The sequence below is a fragment of the Babylonia areolata genome, chromosome 8, assembly GCF_041734735.1.
Source record: "Babylonia areolata isolate BAREFJ2019XMU chromosome 8, ASM4173473v1, whole genome shotgun sequence".
NCBI lineage: Eukaryota > Metazoa > Mollusca > Gastropoda > Neogastropoda > Buccinidae > Babylonia > Babylonia areolata.
The window spans coordinates 42,358,774-42,377,508 of record NC_134883.1 but is presented as its reverse complement, the minus strand read 5'-3'; the positions used below and the strand labels follow the sequence as shown (position 1 = coordinate 42,377,508).

Here is an 18,735-nt window from a genome sequence, read left to right as displayed (position 1 = left end):
AACATGGGGGGAATACAGACCTAGTCACCGCATGAAAAATCTGGATTGATAGGCCGATATGTATATAAGTACTGGTACACCCCCACCACTGTTTTCAGTTTTGCTGTTTTTAAATCAACAAAACCACCTGGGCCACATGGATGTGCCCAGCTCCCTTTGGAAAGATAAATCTTTGGCACTCACTTTTACTGTTTAGTTAAAGAGAAGATAACCGCCATGTGTCCATTTTATACATGTAAAAATTCTCTCACCAAATGGATTCCAAAATCTCAATCTCTAATCATCAACTAATTCTAAAATTCTACTAATTCTAAATTCCTCAATTTAATTCTAACATATCACCATTTGGCAGCACTGACTCAAACCGGCCAAGTCAATGTTGACGGATTTTATGTATAGCTCTGTGCAGTTGTATTTTCCATAAACCTTTGAACTATGGAACAAATGAAACTGCAATGAAGTCACTTATATGACCATTCGTAAACCCACTGCAATCAGCTATATACATCAAGACATTGTTGGGGTCTGGGTATGGTGAGGCCAAATCTTAAATAGATAAGAACATTTCACAGCACATTTCAGGATGGGGCATACTGGATATAAAGCTATGGGAACAATTGGGGAATATATGAAGCTCTGGCAAGTCTGAAATATAAAGCTATGGGAACAATTGGGGAATATATGAAGCTTTGACAAGTCTGAAATATAAAGCTATGGGAACAATTCGGGAATATATGAAGCTTTGACAAGTCTGAAATATAAAGCTATGGAAACAATTGGGGAATATATGAAGCTTTGACAAGTCTGAAATATAAAGCTATGGGAACAATCAGGGAATATATAAAGCTTTGGCAAGGCTGTGAGAACGTGTCGGGGAATACAAGACGTTAGCAAGTCTGGAATTATAAAGCAGTGACAACAGTTCTGGGATATAAATCTGTGGAACAGTCTCTGGGAATGTGGAATACAAAGCAATGACCAAACAAGCTGTGGGAATAGTCTGGGGAACAGAAAGCTATGGAAACAGATTATTAAAGCTGTGGGAACAGTCTGGGGAACAGAAAGCTATGGAAACAGAATATTAAAGCTGTGGGAACAGTCTGGGGAACAGAAAGCTATGGAAACAGATTATTAAAGCTGTGGGAACAGTCTGGGGAACAGAAAGAAAGCTATGGAAACAGATTATTAAAGCTGTGGGAACAGTCTGGGGAACAGAAAGCTATGGAAACAGAATATTAAAGCTGTGGGAACAGTCTGGGGAATAGAAAGCTATGGAAACAATATAAAAGCTGTGGGAACAGTCTGGGAATGTAAATTTTTGGGTACAGTATCTGGGAATATAGAATACAAAGCAACAATTCTGTGGGAACAGTGGGGAATATGCTGTGGGATTAGAATATAAATGCCGTGGGAACAGTCAAGGAATATAAGGCTATGCAAGCAGTCCGGGAAAGTAGAATTGTGGAAAGTCTGAGAAAATAGAACACAAAGCAACAATTAAGCTGTGGGAACAGTGTGAGGAATGTTATTCTGCGGGAATCACCTGGGGATATATCTGTGGAAGATTCGGGGAATATAAAGCTGTGGCAAATCTCTGGAAATAAAGCTGTTAGAACAGCCTGGGAATATTAAGCTGTGGGAACTGACCACAGGAATATTAAGCTGTGGGAATCAACCCTGGGAATATAAAGCTGTGGATATAGTATCTACTAACTCAAAGCTGTAGGAACAAGCCTCTGGGAATGTCATGTCGGGGAGGCTGAATGTGTGAGCCATGAAACAAAGTGTACGGTAACGGTAGAGGAAATAATTATACACGCTGTTAGATCTATGGAACCATAGCAGTGTAGTTTCTTAGCCCCTCAGTGTGTGTGTGTGTGTGTGTGTGAATGAATAGAATGCAGAGCTATGGGAAACAGCTCTGGAAAATGAATACTGAACTGTAGAAAAGTTAACTAAAACAGTATACAGTTGAGCCCAGGCCAGAGCAAATTAAACCAGGGACACACATGTCGACTTCACACCACTTCTACAGACAGACAAGTGGGCAACATGCCATCTTCAGACCAGGACATGGGGTCTGTTCTGTGTTACTGCATTAAGTTCTCATTTCCTTCCACTCATGCACTGCCACGGAAAGATCAAGTGCAAAGGTTTCAGTACACTTCACATACATTAATGGGCCATATCTAATGATTGTTACATACTGTCACAGTCGTCTGATGATACCCTATCATGCACATGTCGGTGGTTGCGCATAAAATTATCATGTACAACTATTAGCATTCCACGATCTTTTTGGTGCATAACTGAAGCCAATAATTCAGTCCTTTTTCCCCCCCAGACACGTATGTTTATGCATACCCAGATTCAAACACTCGACTGTTGGCCGCCGTTCTTTCTGTCTCTGGACCTTCCAATTGGAATGAACTTCCTATTTCGCTTCGTCAAGTCTCCACACTCAGCTCTTTCAAGTCTGGCCTTAAAACCCACCTCTTCCCAAAATAGCCTCCCTTGCCTGCATCTTCCTTGTCTTTAGTTTCTACAGTTTTAGAGTTATGCATGCGTGTGAATGACTGGTGCGAAAGCGCTTTGATTTGTCTGTGCACAAGATTCAGCGCTATATAAATACCATTATTATTATTATTATTATGTCTGTACAAAAAAAAAGTTAATGGGGGGGGGGGGGGGGGAATGACATGCACTCATGAATGCAAGTTACAATTCAGTGGAATCCACTTTCTATTGAACCATAAACCCGACTGAGATGAATTACCCGAAAATGCCTTGCAAAAAGTGATCTTTCTAGTAAGGAAGAATACGAATGAAAGAGTAAAAAAGCCAGAGAGAGAGGGGGGGGGGGGGGGGAGGGGGTTCAAATTACAGAATGAAATGTTCAGTTCATGTTGCTTTTGGAGAAAGGAACATAGAAAATACCACCAAAAAAAAAAATAATAATAAAAACGAACTTAAGATCGAATAGAAAAGGAAAAGGATTTCGATATCAATCAGTCCAGAAAACCATAAGCACTGAATTGTGAATCACTGAAATGAAACGATTGGTCTTTACAGTATGGCCACTTAGTGTTGTAACCAACTGATACTTGTTATTTTTATTTGTATTTCTTTTTATCACAACAGATTTCTCTGTGTGAAATTCACTATACTACAGCGACACCCATTTTTTTGTATTTTTTCCTGCATGCAGTTTTATTTGTTTTTCCTATCGAAGTGGATTTTTCTTCAGAATTTTGCCAGGAACGACCCTTCTGTTGACATGGGTTCACTGGTTTTCGCTTTCCATCAGGAAATGATCTGTCAAAGATCTTTAAGTGGTCTATGTGACAAGGAAGATTCACGACAATAATAACCAAGACCGGAAATGTTTCCTAAAAACCCTCCCCTTTTCGGTCATTTCTTATTTAAAATAAAATAAAAAAATAATGTTTTTTTTAATGCTGTCATTTATCCTCTAACACAACCAAATGAATCCTTGATGCCCTGACTTAACTTAAGGTAATCCTGCAGTTTAGAATACTAAACTCAGGGGGCCGTTCAAATGAAAAAATAGAGGTTGTTTTAGACTGACCTTGATGCGCTGAGTCGAATGCAACCCTCAGCTAAGCTCTACGGCCACTCCTTGTCAATGAAACAGAGACATAATAAATAGTAAACTCAGTCGGTCACTTCCCGAGCAACTATCGGCGAGCCATTTTGATTGCTGGTGACGTGGTGTTTACGTCATCAACTTCTGTGTGTTTTCAGTAGAAAGGAGTACTACTTACCGTGCATTTGATCCAGTTTCGTGGCAAAAGGAGTGGTCTTAGAGCTTAGCTGAGGGTTGCATTCGACTCAGCGCATCGAAGTCAGTCTAAAACACCTTCTACTTTTTCATTTTAACGGCCCCTGAGCTTGGTACCATCTTATTTTAAAACTTTTGCACAAGTGTTTCCCTTTAAAGTAAACAATCTTTATTCTTTGGGGATGATAATCTGCATTTAAAAAAAAAATAATAATAATAATAATAATAATAATAAAACACTTGCAAACAAATCCACAAAATGTTATGGCACAAACTAAATGGGAATGTGATGCCAAGGAAAATGCAAAAATACCTTTAAATCAGAGGCAAAACACCCGTGTTCGTCGGACATCGCACAGCAATCATGGAGAAACTATTTTCTCAGGTGAACACCAGGGAACCCAAATGCGTCGTGTACCGTGAGTTCGTTTGAACAAAACTAAAACTGCAAAACAATTCGCCGCAAGCTGTCACGCCTGCCACGCAGGACTTAGCTTGTCGTTTCTGATTGGAGGACATTGTCACATGACCGGCCACGAATTGCACGTGCGCAGAGCCTCTGACTGCACGTGCTGGCTGGTTGATGTGAAGTGTGTTGTGTTCTGGCTTTGGTGGTTTGTGAGTGTGTCCGCAAAGATGTTTTCTTGGGGTTTTGTTTTGTTTTTGTTTTTTTCAATGTCTGACCGGAGATACAAAGCCTTGTCGACTTCTGGATTTCATCAATGATTGCCGTTGTCTTTTTTTTTTTTTTCATTTGTAATGATTGATTAGTTGACTGATGTGTATAACGGCTTATATCACAGATTGACATAAGTTTACATTTGGGCCAACAGCAAAGTGAGAGCTGTATTATCAATGGTTTCTCCAGTCAATGGGAAACCATTTACAGCTTAGTCTTTTATGAAGGACTATGACTCTCAAACTAGGAGGCAAAATTGCACTGGCTCTTAGTGCTGCAGCCTTGTGGGCTAGTTGGCCTTTGGGAACCATCCCAACGCCGACTGTCCTAAAACCCTCATGGCCGAGAGAGTGGGGATGTACTTAGGCAAGACACTCTCCACTATTATCAATTTCTAGCCCAAATAGTCGGAACAGCAGTTGCCTCCTCTGCTGTTCTGATGGTCATAGTCGGACACGACTGACTATCATATATATACAACACATAAAGCTATCATACGGCAAGACACGAAACACACGCACGCAAACAATTACGCGCAGAGAGCGACGGGCAGACAGACGGGTAGACAGAGACAGACAGACGGACAGACAGAGAGACAAAGAGAGACGGACAGACAGAGTGAGAGAGAGACTGACAGGCAAACAGAGACAGATACGTGCACATCCACCCACCATCACCCGGCCGACGTCGGCTCGGTGCCCCAACTCATGTCTACCCCACCCCCATTCCACGCGGCTCCATCCTCCACCTCCACCCCTTAACCTTCACCAACACCTGTCTCTATTTTACTTATACAACGCTTCAAAATAAGTAAACTAAAAAGTAAGGTGCAACAGGGGTTTCCTTTTTCTACTGAATTAAATGCTTAAAAACAAACTAAAAAAAGAAAAAAAAAGAAGGTGTATTAGGAATTCCCTTTTAAAGAGAAAATTACGAAAGAGTGACACAAACAGGCTTACAAGTGCACTAACAATTACTTTCGAGTCCTGGTAAAATGTGTACAATGTCTGATTACATGAGGTTTTTTTGGCAAGGTGAAATAGCGGTGGATTATTGGATTGTACTTAGCGAAGTGTGAGAAGCATAATTACACCGGACGTCAGAGGTTTGATTACTAACGGCTGTAGCCTTCTCTATAATCTCTCCTCGTCTCTCTCCCACTGAGCCTAAATAACCTTCTTAAGTCCTAAGACTCCCATTTCAGGAGTATCTGATTCATAGGTGGTACCGGCAGATCTCGGTCTACTGTAACGCCGATCATGGCTATGATGTCCGCGGTTATAATTAAGTATGTACTTTACATGTCATAAACATCTGCTGAAGGTAGTAAAATAATATGCATTGTTCATAGAGTTACAAAGATGTAGCACGTAAACAAAGGAGAAGAAAGAAAAAAAAAAGACATGCTACAGCTAGTAAAAGAATATCTTCTGTCAACTGAGTAGCAAACATCCGATGATTCTGCTTTTCATAGTGCAGCCGACCGCAAAGAACCATTTCAAGGTTGAGCTGCAAAGATAGACATATGGAATAAACAACTGCTAACGAAAGGTATAATGTTAACTCACTCAATACGGCCAGTCCTCTCTTCTCCTCTACACAGACCCCTCGGATGTCCAGTGGGTGTCTGAATGACCCAACCTTTAGATTCCGTCGTCAGGACTGTGGTATTCTTTGTCAACATTCACCTCTTCAGTATAAGAGCGTTCCGCTTGCAATATTTTGATGATGGTAATTGGGATGAAACGCTGTTAACGTCGTCTCTTTCGCCGTTCGTATGGAGAGAGTTAATCAGAAAAACAACAACAACAACGGAATGCTCGCAGTGAAAATAGGTATACCACTTTGTGAACCCGGGTTAATAAAAAAGCAGCATGTGACGGGAATACGAATAACAGACACTGAAGAAAGCCGAGGAACGTCTTGGGTTTTGTTTCACTGTTATCTTTTGTTCATCCGATTGTCATGAAATCACGGAAATCCGCTTTGCGACATGGACTTCAAACTCTCTGTTCTCTCTGCTTCATACCAAACGATGATAAGTAAATAAATAAATAAACAAACAAACAAATAGATAAACAAACAAATAAATAACATGTCATTAGAACAAATGATAGTCTTCCAAAATAATAACCGGGTGGCGTGCCGTGGGGAGTTGAGAGACAGACAGTCAGACAGTCGGAGATACAGAGAGACACGGAGAGAGAGAGAGAGAGGGAGGAAAAGGGACAGACAGACAGACTGACTGGCAGACATTCGAAGAGAGAGGGAGGGAGAGTGGGGGGAAGACAGACTGACAGACTGAAAGGCAGAGCCTGGAAAGAGAAAAAAACAGAGAGGGGGGTGGAGGAGAATCACACACACACACATACACACACACACACACACACACACACAGGGAGAGAGGGGGGGAGAGAGAGAGAGAGAGAGAGATGAATGCGAGAGACAGACGGAGATGGAGATAGAGCCAGACATATTCAGACAGACAGACATACTGAGACAGACAGACAGAAATAGAAAGCAAGAGAGAGAGGGAGAGACAGAGAGAGAGAACAGGATCGTAACTCTAAGCTTTTAATCAGATCCCAAGCGGCCAATAAACAGACCGCAGTCCACGCGCTACAGCCCAACGGGCGTCGCTGACATGACCGTTAGCCAAACCGTAACGCAATTTACCCTCACTCGTTCGTGGTCGTGAATTGGGGTAGAACTACCCGACACACACCTCTCAGGTTGTGTGACTGAGGACTTCGGCTTTCCAGTGGACTCAGTGAAACAAAAGTCGTTCACCTTTGCCTCCTGAGATGTAGTGTATTATAAAAAAAGAAAGTAAATCGTCGTTTTGGGGGGCACGAGTGATTTCTGCAGTGATTTTTTTGGGGGGTAAGTAATCCTGTCCTTATCTCTCTCTCTCTCTCTCTTTCTCGGTCCCTCCACCCCACCCCCCTCCCTCTCTCTCTCTCAGATGCATCTACTTTAGCTGCCTGGCCTCTGCTGTTTTGATGTCTGTTCTTGTAATTGATTTTTCATTTTAGCATTGCGGTTTTCCGCTCTGAAGTATACAGTTATCTGATAGATAAGTTGTGTTTATGTGTAATACTGCCACTGTAACCGTACGCCACCCACCACCACCCCCAAACCCCTACACACACACACACACACACACACACACACACACACAATAATAATAATAATAATAAACAACTGTCATGTTTCACAAAAGAGGAGGAACAAACCTGAAAGAAATATTTGTATTTGTATTTCTTTTTATCACAACATATTTCTCCGTGTGAAATTCGGGCTGCTCTCCCCAGGGAGAACGCACCGCTACACTGCAGCGCCACCCTTTTTTTAAATTTTTTTTCCTGCGTGCAGTTTCATTTGTTTTTCCTATCGAAGTGGATTTTTCTACAGAATTTTGCCAGGAACAACCCTTTTGTTGCCGTGCGTTCTTTTACGTGCGCTAAGTGCATGCTGCACACGGGACCTCGGTTTATCGTCTCATCCGAATGACTAGCGTCCAGACCACCACTCAAGGTCTAGTGGAGGGGCAGAAAATATCGGCGGCTGAACCGTGATTGGAACCAGTGCGCTCAGATTCTCTCGCTTCCTAGGCGGACGCGTTACCTCTAGGCCATCACTGTCTTTGTATTGCCATGTTGACCCATTTCACGTGTCTGCTATTTCCTCACATCTCTTCGTATTGCCGTGTCGACCCATTTCACGTGTCTGCTGTTTCCTCACATCTCTTTGTATTGCCGTGTTGACCCATTTCACGTGTCTGCTATTTCCTCACATTTCTCTGTATTGCAATGTCACATCACCTACGCCTTTTACCCCACCTGGGACAGAGGCCGTCACCGAGAACTCTCCAGCCATCCTGGTCCTGTGCCAGTCGCTCCAGCTGTCCCCAGGTGGGGCCTGTCCTCTTTGTGTCCGCCTCCAGGTCACGGTGTCATGTGTGCCTCGGCAGACATTTCCTTTTCCCCTGCGGGTCCCAGCAGAGGGCTTGCCTTGTGGTGCTGCATGCAGGCTTGCAAAGCTTGTTGCGCGTCCGTCTCCCGAAGACTTTGGAGGATCTCTTCTTCTGCAAGCTGTTGTCTTGTTCACTCACATAGTTCTTCATAACTGATTCTGTCTGTCCAGCGAATCTGAAGAATCCTTTTCAGATGGTGTGATTGAAAGCCTAAATTCTTTTCATGGTGTTGACAATGGTTCTCCAGTTCTCTGCACCACAACGGGCTTCACTATGGTGTTGAAGATCCTGACTTTGATGTTGATCGTTAGATCTAGAACCCCAAGTGTTCTTCAGCTGATGGATAGCCGCTCTTGCCTTGGCAGTTCGGGTTCTGATATCAGAATCTGTTCCAGCCTGATTGTCAATGATGCTGCCAAGGTACGTGAAGCTCTCCACCTCTTCTAGCAGCTCACCTTCCAGCCTGATGGGTGGTATGCTTGCTCCGTTGACCTTGAGGATTTTGCTCTTCCCGCTATGAATGTTGAGACCCAAACAAACTAAGGCCTCCACATCTGTTGTTGGGTGTGCAAGGAAAGGGCCAGATCGTCGGTAAAGTCAAGGTCGTCCAGCTGTATTTAATGCAAGTCGGAACAGGAAAGACGAAAGCAAGCACCCTTGTCTCACTCCTGTCTTTATTTGGAATGTCTCTGTGAGTCGCTAGCCATGGACCACCCTGCAGGTCATCCATTCATAAGAGCTCCGGATGACGTTTATGATCTTTTCTGGCACACCATGGTATCTCAGCAGCTTCGAGAGGGTCTCCCTGTCTGCGCTATTGAATGCCTTCTCGTAGTCAGTGAAGCTGTCGTAGAGGGGCAAGTTCCATTCTTGCAACTATTCCGAGACAATGCGTAGTGTTCCTATCTGGTCAGTGCAGAATCGCCTTGCGAAAGCCAGCTTACCGGGGATAGCAGCTGGAGGTCAGCAACATCCTTCGTTTCGTTCAGTAGGACTCGATTGAATTCTTTGTCTGGGATTGACAACAGTTTTATCCTTCGGTAGTTTGAGCAAGAGATGAGGTCAGTTATTTTCTAGCTTGATGAGACAGCCCTCTTCCCAGTCTGGATGGACTCGCTCCTCCTCCCAGAACAGTGGGAAGAGCACCTCAACACTGGTCTGAATGTCAGCCTTCAGTGTCTCTGCTGGAATACTGTGGTCCTGCAGACTTGCCATTCCATAGCTGCTTCACGGCCTTCATTAGTAGACATACAGCAGTCAATCGGCAGGTCGCTGTCAGCTGGCTGGATGTCTGGTGGTTCCTGTGGGCATGTTCCGCTCAGCAGTTCCTCAAGATGCTCCACTTATCTGTTCTTCCTCCGCCACTCTTCATTCGGTATTGTCCCTTGTCCTTCACAGGCTTTTCTGATGTACTGAACGTTCTTGACAGCTTTTTGATGGTGGCACACAGATCCCCTATGATTCCTTAGTGAGCTGCTTCCTCTGCTTCTGTCGCCTATCGTCTATATTGTTCTGGTTCATATTTACCTGAGTTGACCCACAAATTCAGCAGTAATGCGTACAAACAACGGTTACTACAGGAGCAGGACAAACACGGAATAGCAGTCAATATAAACACACGTCAACGTTTGTCAGCCAACATTTCCCGTTAATCATCATCGTGCATTCTAACAATAAAGAGCTAATCTCCACCCTGTGCATATCCCTACCACCCATAGATCTTACACACACTTCAAGCCTGTGCACAGACCATACTCTCCATCATCGTGCATACTAACATCAAATAGCTAATCTCCATCCTGTCACCATAAATCACGCACAACCCATGCCTGTCCACAGAGAACAGATTCTCCAGATTCTGTTTGTCAGCTAACATTTCGTGTTAACCATCATCATGCATTCTAAACATTAAAGAGTTAAATTCCATCATGTACATATCCTTACCACCATAAATCTTACACACCTCATGCCTGTCCACGGAACAGATTCTCCACCATCGTGCATTCAGTCAAAGAGCTTATCTCCATCCTGCAGCCTACATATCCCGTATCACCCATAAACCACACACCCCTATTCCCTGTCCACAGAAAACAGATTCTCCAGACTTAACACACCCAAGACCCCCCCCAGAGGACTCACTCCTCAACGCCCACCATGGTGGTGCTGTCGAGACGCCAGATGTCGCACCTGCTGCACGAGCGCCGCAAGGCCATGGCCGACACGCGCTTCCGGCCGGAGAACTTCCACGAGATCCACCGCGTGCTAGGCGTGCAGTACGCCCCCGACCTGACCCGGATCGCCAGCAAGCAGCGGGCCAACGCGGCCTCCGCCTACCTCAGGCGTCTCCAGAGGGACGTGCAGCGCTCCAAGGGAGGCTTCTACGACCAGCTGCAGGCTCTGCCTCTGCAGATCAAGTGAGTTGCGTTGTGTGACCTCCACGGCTGGTCAGTGTGGTATGCGAGTCTCTGTGTTGTGCTTTGTGGAAGTCTTTCGGCGATTTTTCTTTTCTTTTCTTTTTTCCTGACACATCTTCTACAGTTTCTGTGGCGCTGCGACACCCCCCCCCCCCCTCCCCTGGGATGTATCATGTTTGCAGGATCAAGAATTAAAGAGAAAAAAAGATATACCAAAGTTGCACTGAAGACAACAAGCATAATAAGCCTACATGCCGCCTATGGCAGTACTGTACTCCCCCACTCCCAACCCTTTCCACACACACACACACACACACACACACACACAGCAATGAAAATGTACATTTCGTTCTCTCGCACAGAACTAGCCAGTGGAGAGAAAAGCACACTGAATGATTTTATCAGAAATCTCGTGGCTTCCATAGTCAAACCTTTTTTGTAAATAAATTCTCAGTATTTTCCACCGAGTTACAGCACACGACTTGCACACAATGCATTTGACACGTTTTTCCATGTGTGTGTGTGTGGGAGGGGGGGGGTGCTTGCGTTCGTGCGTGTATGTGTGTGTGTGTGTGTATGCGTGTGTGTGTATGCGTGAGGCAGACACGTCAATAACCTTACACGCACGTTGTTTCTGCTCTGAAATCATAGTTGCTGCTGACCGTGCTGTATTCGACTGGGGGTATGCAAATTTAATCACAGAAGTGCAACGACAAAACAATACAATATTACAGTTGCCACCCTTCTCCTCCTGCCATTATTATTACCACAGAACTAATCCGCACCTTTATCAAACTGAAGAAAATGACTTGAATCGCATACAAAATTAAGTATATGCCCCCCACACCCCCCACCCCTTCACTCTTTCTGCCAGACGCATGAAGATCCACGAGGAGGACGCGCGCAGCTTCAAAAGCGTGCTGGTGCCCAAGCTGAAGCTCCCCACAGTGGCCGAGGACGGAGGTTCAACATCCAGCAGCCAGGCGGTGTCACCCAAAACTACGTCCCCCAAGAGCGTGTCCCCCGGGGCGGGGTTGCCTCCCCTGGTTCTGACCACTGGGTCCAACTTCGTGCCGCACAGCTCCTTCAGCCCCCACACCAACACCCACATCCACGTCCTCTACAAGCAGGTGAGCGGGGGTTCTTCTTCTTCGTCGTTCGTGGGCTGCAACTCCCACGTTCCCTCGTATGTACACGAGTGGGCTTTGACGTATACGACCGTTTTTACCCCGCCACGTAGGCAGCCATACTCCGTTTTTGGGGGTGTGCATACTGGGTTTGTTCTTGTTTCCATAACCCACCAAACGCCGACATGGATAACAGGATCTTTAACGTGCGTATATGATCTTCCGTTTGTGTATACACACGAAGGGGGTTCAGGCACAAGCTGGTCTACACATATGTTGACCTGGGAGATCGGAAAAACCTCCACCCTTTACCCACCAGGCGCCGTTACTTAGATTCGAACCCGGGACCCTCAGATGGAAAATCCAACGCCTTAACCACCCGGCTATAGAGCTCGTAAGGGTGGGGGTTCAAATTCTATCATGTTGCTTGTTGCCAAGCCGACCGTGAGGGGGCCTTTTCTTTCCAGGGATGAATATCTGCCAGTGCTTCAAACCCAGAGAGTAACCAAAACAAAATTTAAAGGTCTAAGGAAATAAAAAGAAGTTAAAGAATTCAAACACTGAATTGAAATAAAAGTTAAAGTAGTGGTCAAGAGAATATGGTGATATGGTTTGTAGAATTTCTCAGTAGTGAAGTATGTATTCAGTTAGGTAAAAACAGGAAATCATGGCTGAAGCTTTATCCACAGACCTAGGTATGAAGAGGAAATCGTGGCTGAAGCTTTATCCACAGACCTAGGTATGAAGAGGAAATCGTGGCTGAAGCTTTATCCACAGACCTAGGTATGAAGAGGAAATCATGGCTGAAGCTTTATCCACAGACCTAGGTATGAAGAGGAAATCGTGGCTGAAGCTTTATCCACAGACCTAGGTATGAAGAGGAAATCGTGGCTGAAGCTTTATCCACAGACCTAGGTATGAAGAGGAAATCATGGCTGAAGCTTTATCCACATACCTAGGTATGAAGAGGAAATCGTGGCTGAAGCTTTATCCACAGACTTGGTATGAAGAGGAAATCATGGGTGAAGCTTTATCCACAGACCTAGGTATGAAGAGGAAATCGTGGCTGAAGCTTTATCCATAGACCTAGGTATGAAGAGGAAATCGTGGCTGAAGCTTTATCCACAGACCTAGGTAAAAACAGGAAATCATGGCTGAAGCTTTATCCACAGACCTAGGTATGAAGAGGAAATCATGGCTGAAGCTTTATCCACAGACCTAGGTATGAAGAGGAAATCATGGCTGAAGCTTTATCCACAGACCTAGGTATGAAGAGGAAATCATGGCTGAAGTTTTAACCACAGACCTAGGTATGAACAAGAAATCGTGGCTAAAGCTTTACCCACAGACCGAGCTGAGACAGGAAATCATCGCTGAAGCTACAGACCTAGGTATGAAGAGGAAATCATGGCTGAAGCTTTATCCACAGACCTAGTAAAAACAGGCTGAAGCTTGATGCATATACCTATGTATGAACAGGAAATGTGCCATTGATGCATATACCTATGTATGAACAGGAAATGTGCCATTGATGCATATACCTATGTATGAACAGGAAATGTGCCATGTTGCAGGGACCTGGTTCTGTCACACCCAGGAAGGGACCTGGCAGCGTCACCAGCATCGCTCCAAGCGTGCAGGGCACCAACAGTGTGGCTGACCCCAAGTCCCGCCGCTCCAGCCTCCACTTCCAGACATCGCCGAAGCAGAGTCCCAGGGAGGAGGCCAAGCCCAAGACGGCCGAGGATTCAGAATCCGATTCGGGCAGCTCCATGCAAGACTCCCCTCAACCTTACTCCAGCTTCAAGCTGGCAACGGATCAGGCTCCGCTGCCTCACATCAAGAAACGCCTCTTTGTCAACCTGATGCCTCGCAGCCAGCCTCCCAGAGAACAGGAACATCAACCGGTGGAGTCAACGCCAGCCAGCCGTCTCGTCAGCCGAAAGGGGAGAAACAGCATCCCGCCCAAAGTGGCCGCAGCTCTGGCGGCGGGAGGCAGCCCATCGACGGCGCTGTACAAGTTCACCCTCCCGTCCAACCTGGCTGCGTCCTACAGAAGCCTGCCCGAGGAACGCCCCAAGGCTTTCCTGATGGGCGGCAAGGCTCGCCATCCCCTGCCCTCCATCCCCGCCAAGACCTCCACCAGCAGTCACCTGCTGGCTGTCACGTCGGTGCGCCCCTCGTACGCCATGCAGGTTGCAGCGTGAAGGAAAGTGTGCACACACCTCTTGGTGTTCACCTGCCTGGCCAGCCAGTCAATATAGCACCTGCACCTGGCTATGGACACATAGCTACACCACCCTCACCATTTCCCCGAAATGCTGACACCAAATCCTCGACACAACTTTTCACATGGCCATGGACACATAGCTACACCAACCTCACCAGTTACCCTAAATACTGACACCAAACCCTCGACACAACTAAACACCTGGTCATGGACACATAGCTACACCAACCTCACCAGTTACCCTAAATACTGACACCAAACCCTCAACACAACTTTTCACCTGGCCATGGACACATAGCTACACCAACCTCACCAGTTACCCGAAATGCTGACACCAAACCCTCAACACAACTTTTCACCTGGCCATGGACACACAGCTACACCAACCTCACTAGTTACCCAAAATACTGACACCAAACCCTCGACAGAATTATATATGCTCTTAAATTAAACAGTGAAGGACATACTATCATCTGACCTGTGAAAAAAACACTGCATGATCTTAAACCGTTGATGACAAATGATCATCAGACCTGTGACACAAACATGCAGGATCTTAAACAGTCAATGACACAGCATTCCCTGACCTTCAACACAAACCTACATGCTCTTAAACAGTCAATGACATACCATCATCAGACCTGAGACAAAAACATGCAGGCTCTTTACCTGGCATAGCATTACCTGACCTTCAAACCCGACTCTGTACACAAACCTACAAACTTGTTACTGCAGTCACCTCCAGATATTCCAGACTCTCAAACATTTTGATGTAGCTGGAACTTTTTTGCTCGCCAGATGTGCAGCAAACATCACATCATCATCCATACAGAATGGGTGATGCTCTTCATTGACTCATGCATATTCCAAAGTCAATCATTTTATTACAATGCTTACAGCAGTTGCTGTCTCAGAGTGGGTTGCCGGCCCATGAACCCAACTGCAGTCACTTCCAAGACTCGGAAACATTGAAGATTCGTACCCAGATTTCCGCTTCACAACTGTGTTGACATTGGCAAGGGCAACAAAGTGTTTGGAGAGAACTTGTGTCATGAACATGAGAGACGATCAGAGAAGATCAATGAAGACTGTAACACAGTGAGTTCCCTTCCATGGTGTTAGCCTCAGTATCTGAGCAGTTTCATAGCTACCAGGCTAGTGACTTCAGACATTTTTCACCAAAAGAGGGATGATGAAGGTATATCTTGTTTGGGATAGTGTGATTCTCTATTTGTTATTCATAAGGAATTCATCAACTGTGTCATTCCATATTGGTAACTCACATGAAAATCAATTGTGTGTGGTTCTGTATTTCTTAGTAAGTCATTTCACAAACAGTGAAAAGCACACCTGTAAGTATGCTGTATATACAAATAAGATTCATAAGATAAGTCTATTAACCTATTTTTGTGATGCACCCAGCGCCATATTTAGAGAAAAGGCACTACATAAAGTCACATTATTTTGAGCTCTCTCTCTCTCTCTAATCATACTCACAATGTCAGTTATTTTTTTTCAGCACAGACTCTATTTTCTTTCCAGTTACTAGAAGAGTACTGGTACATTTCATTATCAATCTTATGTGAACTGCTGGTAGCTGGCTTACTGTAAACACACACACACCTCTCTCTATCTCTCTCTCTCTCTCTATATATATATATACAGAGAGAGAGAGAGAGATAATATATGTAAAATGTATAGAAATCAGTTGCTCTTTATACAAACACAGAAGTTTTCATTGGAGTGACTGCAGCCATGATCCAAGGGCCTGCTAAACCAAAGTGCATGTCTTAACACCAAAACAAACTAAAATAAAGGGGGCAAAATTTGCAAAAAATGTCATTCAGCATAAAACGAAAATACATCCATCAACGTCTTTCCTCTTAAGACATCTCTGGGTTTGCTTTCCCAAAAGTCTGGTTTTTTCCCTTATGCAAGCTGACTGGAAGTTGCTCTAGGCTCTCAAAGCCTGATCAGCATGTTGGCCTTATGCAAAGGTCAAGCAGCTGCTCCTTTTTTATCTTTTTCAACGGCAGATGTGTAATGTGTGTGTGGATCAGTACCCATACTTTCACACCTCCTTCAAACTGAAGCTGAAAGGAAATGTTACCCAGCAACAGCCTTTAGCAACGTGCCTTTTGTCTCATCAAAAATAACAATTATTGTATAATTGTTTATGTTTATGTTTATTTCTCTTTATCTCATTTCGATTTCTAGCTGTAAATAGTTCATCTCTGAATGTACATTATGGGATTTTGAATAAAACAACAAATCCAATACTGTTTTTAAACATTCATTTATTGAAAATCAGCAAGGTAACACTGACATTTTCCTTTCTTGAATTCTTAAAAACGCTGGGGTTTCTTTTCTTGTCTTTATGTATCATCATCAAATCATCAACAAATACAACAAGAATGTATGATACTAAAAGCAGAAAGCCAACAAAGCTGAGCCGTGCAGAAATGTCTACACTGGTTGATGGCAAGACAGAGTGTCCAACTTACAGGTCCAGAAGAAATGTGGCCTACCCAGCATGGAGTGTATACCCATCAAAAGCCAGCTCCAATGGACAGGACATGATGTCCATATGGAGGACAGCAGAATTCCAAAGGTGCTGCTCGATGGACAACTGAAGGAAGGACAACGTGACCAAGGAAGGCCTCTCCAGAGATACAAAGACACCTTGAAGGCCAACCTCAGAAGCTGCAATATTGACACTGCTTCCTGGGAAGACGTCGTCCTTGTAAGAACACAGTGGAAGCAACGGTGTACCCAGGGCACCACGACATTCAAGCGAAATGGAGCAGCCGCCATCTAGGAAAAAGAGGAACTGGAGAACATGGGGCCCATCTTTGCAGGACTCCATTCCGTGCAACGTCTGTGGACGACCTTTTGCCTCAAGCATTGGTCTTCATTCCCAGTTGAGGGTCCGTATCCACATACGACCTGCCTGCCTACTCATATGTCGGACGCGACGGGAGAATCCAGAGAGGTTGATGTTGTGTCCCTGACCTGTTTAGATGTCATACTTCATCAGTTTTTATTTAATTCTGAACACAGTCACTATGCCAATGCTCTGCTGCCTTAAAATTCACTGGTTTCTAATGAAGAACAATAAAAAGAAAGAAAAAAAAGACAAAAACTACATAATGTCACAAAAAATATATTTAAAAAAAGAAAAAAAAAGGAAGAATAGGAAGTGTGAAGAGAGAATAGAAATAGTGTGAAACAAAGTTTATAAAAAATTTTAAAAAATCACCAAAAACAAAAACAAGTAAAGCAATTCACTCAATTATTACAAGGATGAACACACACACACACTATCTGACACAATTGAACACTTTATTTTCATGTCATTTTCAAGTAATGTCAATGATGAGTTTTTACATATCTTGATGGAAATGAAAAAAAGCTGATAGCTCGCTGAGTGAAACATGTCAGGCAATTTCACTGTGGACAGTTCTCTCTCTCTCTCTTTCTCTCTCATTCACACACACTCTCTCTCTCTCTCTCTCTCTGTGTCACACAAATACTAATATATACACTACATATGATTCAATATACAAGCAGACTTGACATTCACAGCACACACAATCATTCCATAAGTCTGTAAAACCCTTTCACTAATCCTCCAAAAGCTTTATGACCAGACAAATAAAATGTAATAAAAAAAATATATATTAAAAAATTTTTTTTAAAAAGAAATAACTAAAGCACCTCTTTACCTCTGTCAATAATCGGGCACTTCATGATGGCAAAATGAAATGAAATTATGGTGCTTAGAGCCTCGCCGACCACTAAGGCCATCTCAAGGCTATCGCCGTTCATGATGGCAAAAAAACTACACAAATTACACAGCAGCACTGGTGACAGTTGATCAACTACATAGTCCACACAGTCCTTGGGTTTCAACTTCTGATCATAAAATTAATTATAAAAAATAAAATAAATATAAAAAAAAATTAAAAAAACCCCACTGATGTCAACATTCCTCTGGTCAAATTTCATCAACATTCTGAATGACAACTGGTATTGTATCTGCTGACTGACAATCTTGCTGTGAAACTATCAAAAAAGTCATTTAACCTGTCACATTTTTTTTCCATATTAAGCTGTATGAATGGGGGGCAGGGGTAGTGGGGGGGGGGGGGGGGAAGGGGGGGAACAATACATAGGATATCGTGGATTCACTTAACCCCACACTCTTGCCACGTGCGTCTGTTACATTCAACTTGTACCTGGTAAAATCTGACATTTTATTCTTTACTCAGGGAGCTTTTTTTTTTTCCCCCCACAGATCTGTTGTCAATGCGACGTGAGTAACTGAAACTGAACACCATGCTGAGATCTCATAACTGCTTACACTGATTGCAGTCACAGTAAGATTTCAGTCAGACTGTTGTCTCCAAGACTTAATTCCTAGTTGTATGAGGTACTTTGCAAACACAAAAGAAATCGGTCCATCTCGGCCAAGATGACAACTGGCATTCTTTCCAAGATGACTTGA

General features: G+C 44.0%; 1 protein-coding gene across 1 annotated transcript; it reads left to right on the top strand.

Annotated features, from left to right (window-relative positions):
• The first annotated feature begins 10,554 nt into the window (after positions 1 to 10,554).
• On the top strand, positions 10,555 to 15,835 carry LOC143285189 (uncharacterized). The gene is made up of 3 exons (XM_076592425.1): positions 10,555 to 10,871; positions 11,746 to 12,001; positions 13,573 to 15,835. The coding sequence occupies exons 1-3, from the start codon at positions 10,612 to 10,614 to the stop codon at positions 14,203 to 14,205; spliced, it is 1,149 nt and encodes a 382-aa protein (XP_076448540.1). The 5' UTR covers positions 10,555 to 10,611; the 3' UTR covers positions 14,206 to 15,835.
• Positions 15,836 to 18,735: the final 2,900 nt, after the last annotated feature.

Bases quoted from the DNA above. Each gene is read 5' to 3' on its own strand.
- LOC143285189 (XM_076592425.1), top strand. From the start codon at position 10,612: ATGGTGGTGCTGTCGAGACGCCAGATGTCGCACCTGCTGCACGAGCGC. The intron at 10,872-11,745 runs GTGAGTTGCGTT...TCTTTCTGCCAG, and splicing joins GCTCTGCCTCTGCAGATCAA to ACGCATGAAGATCCACGAGG. The intron at 12,002-13,572 runs GTGAGCGGGGGT...GCCATGTTGCAG, and splicing joins TCCACGTCCTCTACAAGCAG to GGACCTGGTTCTGTCACACC.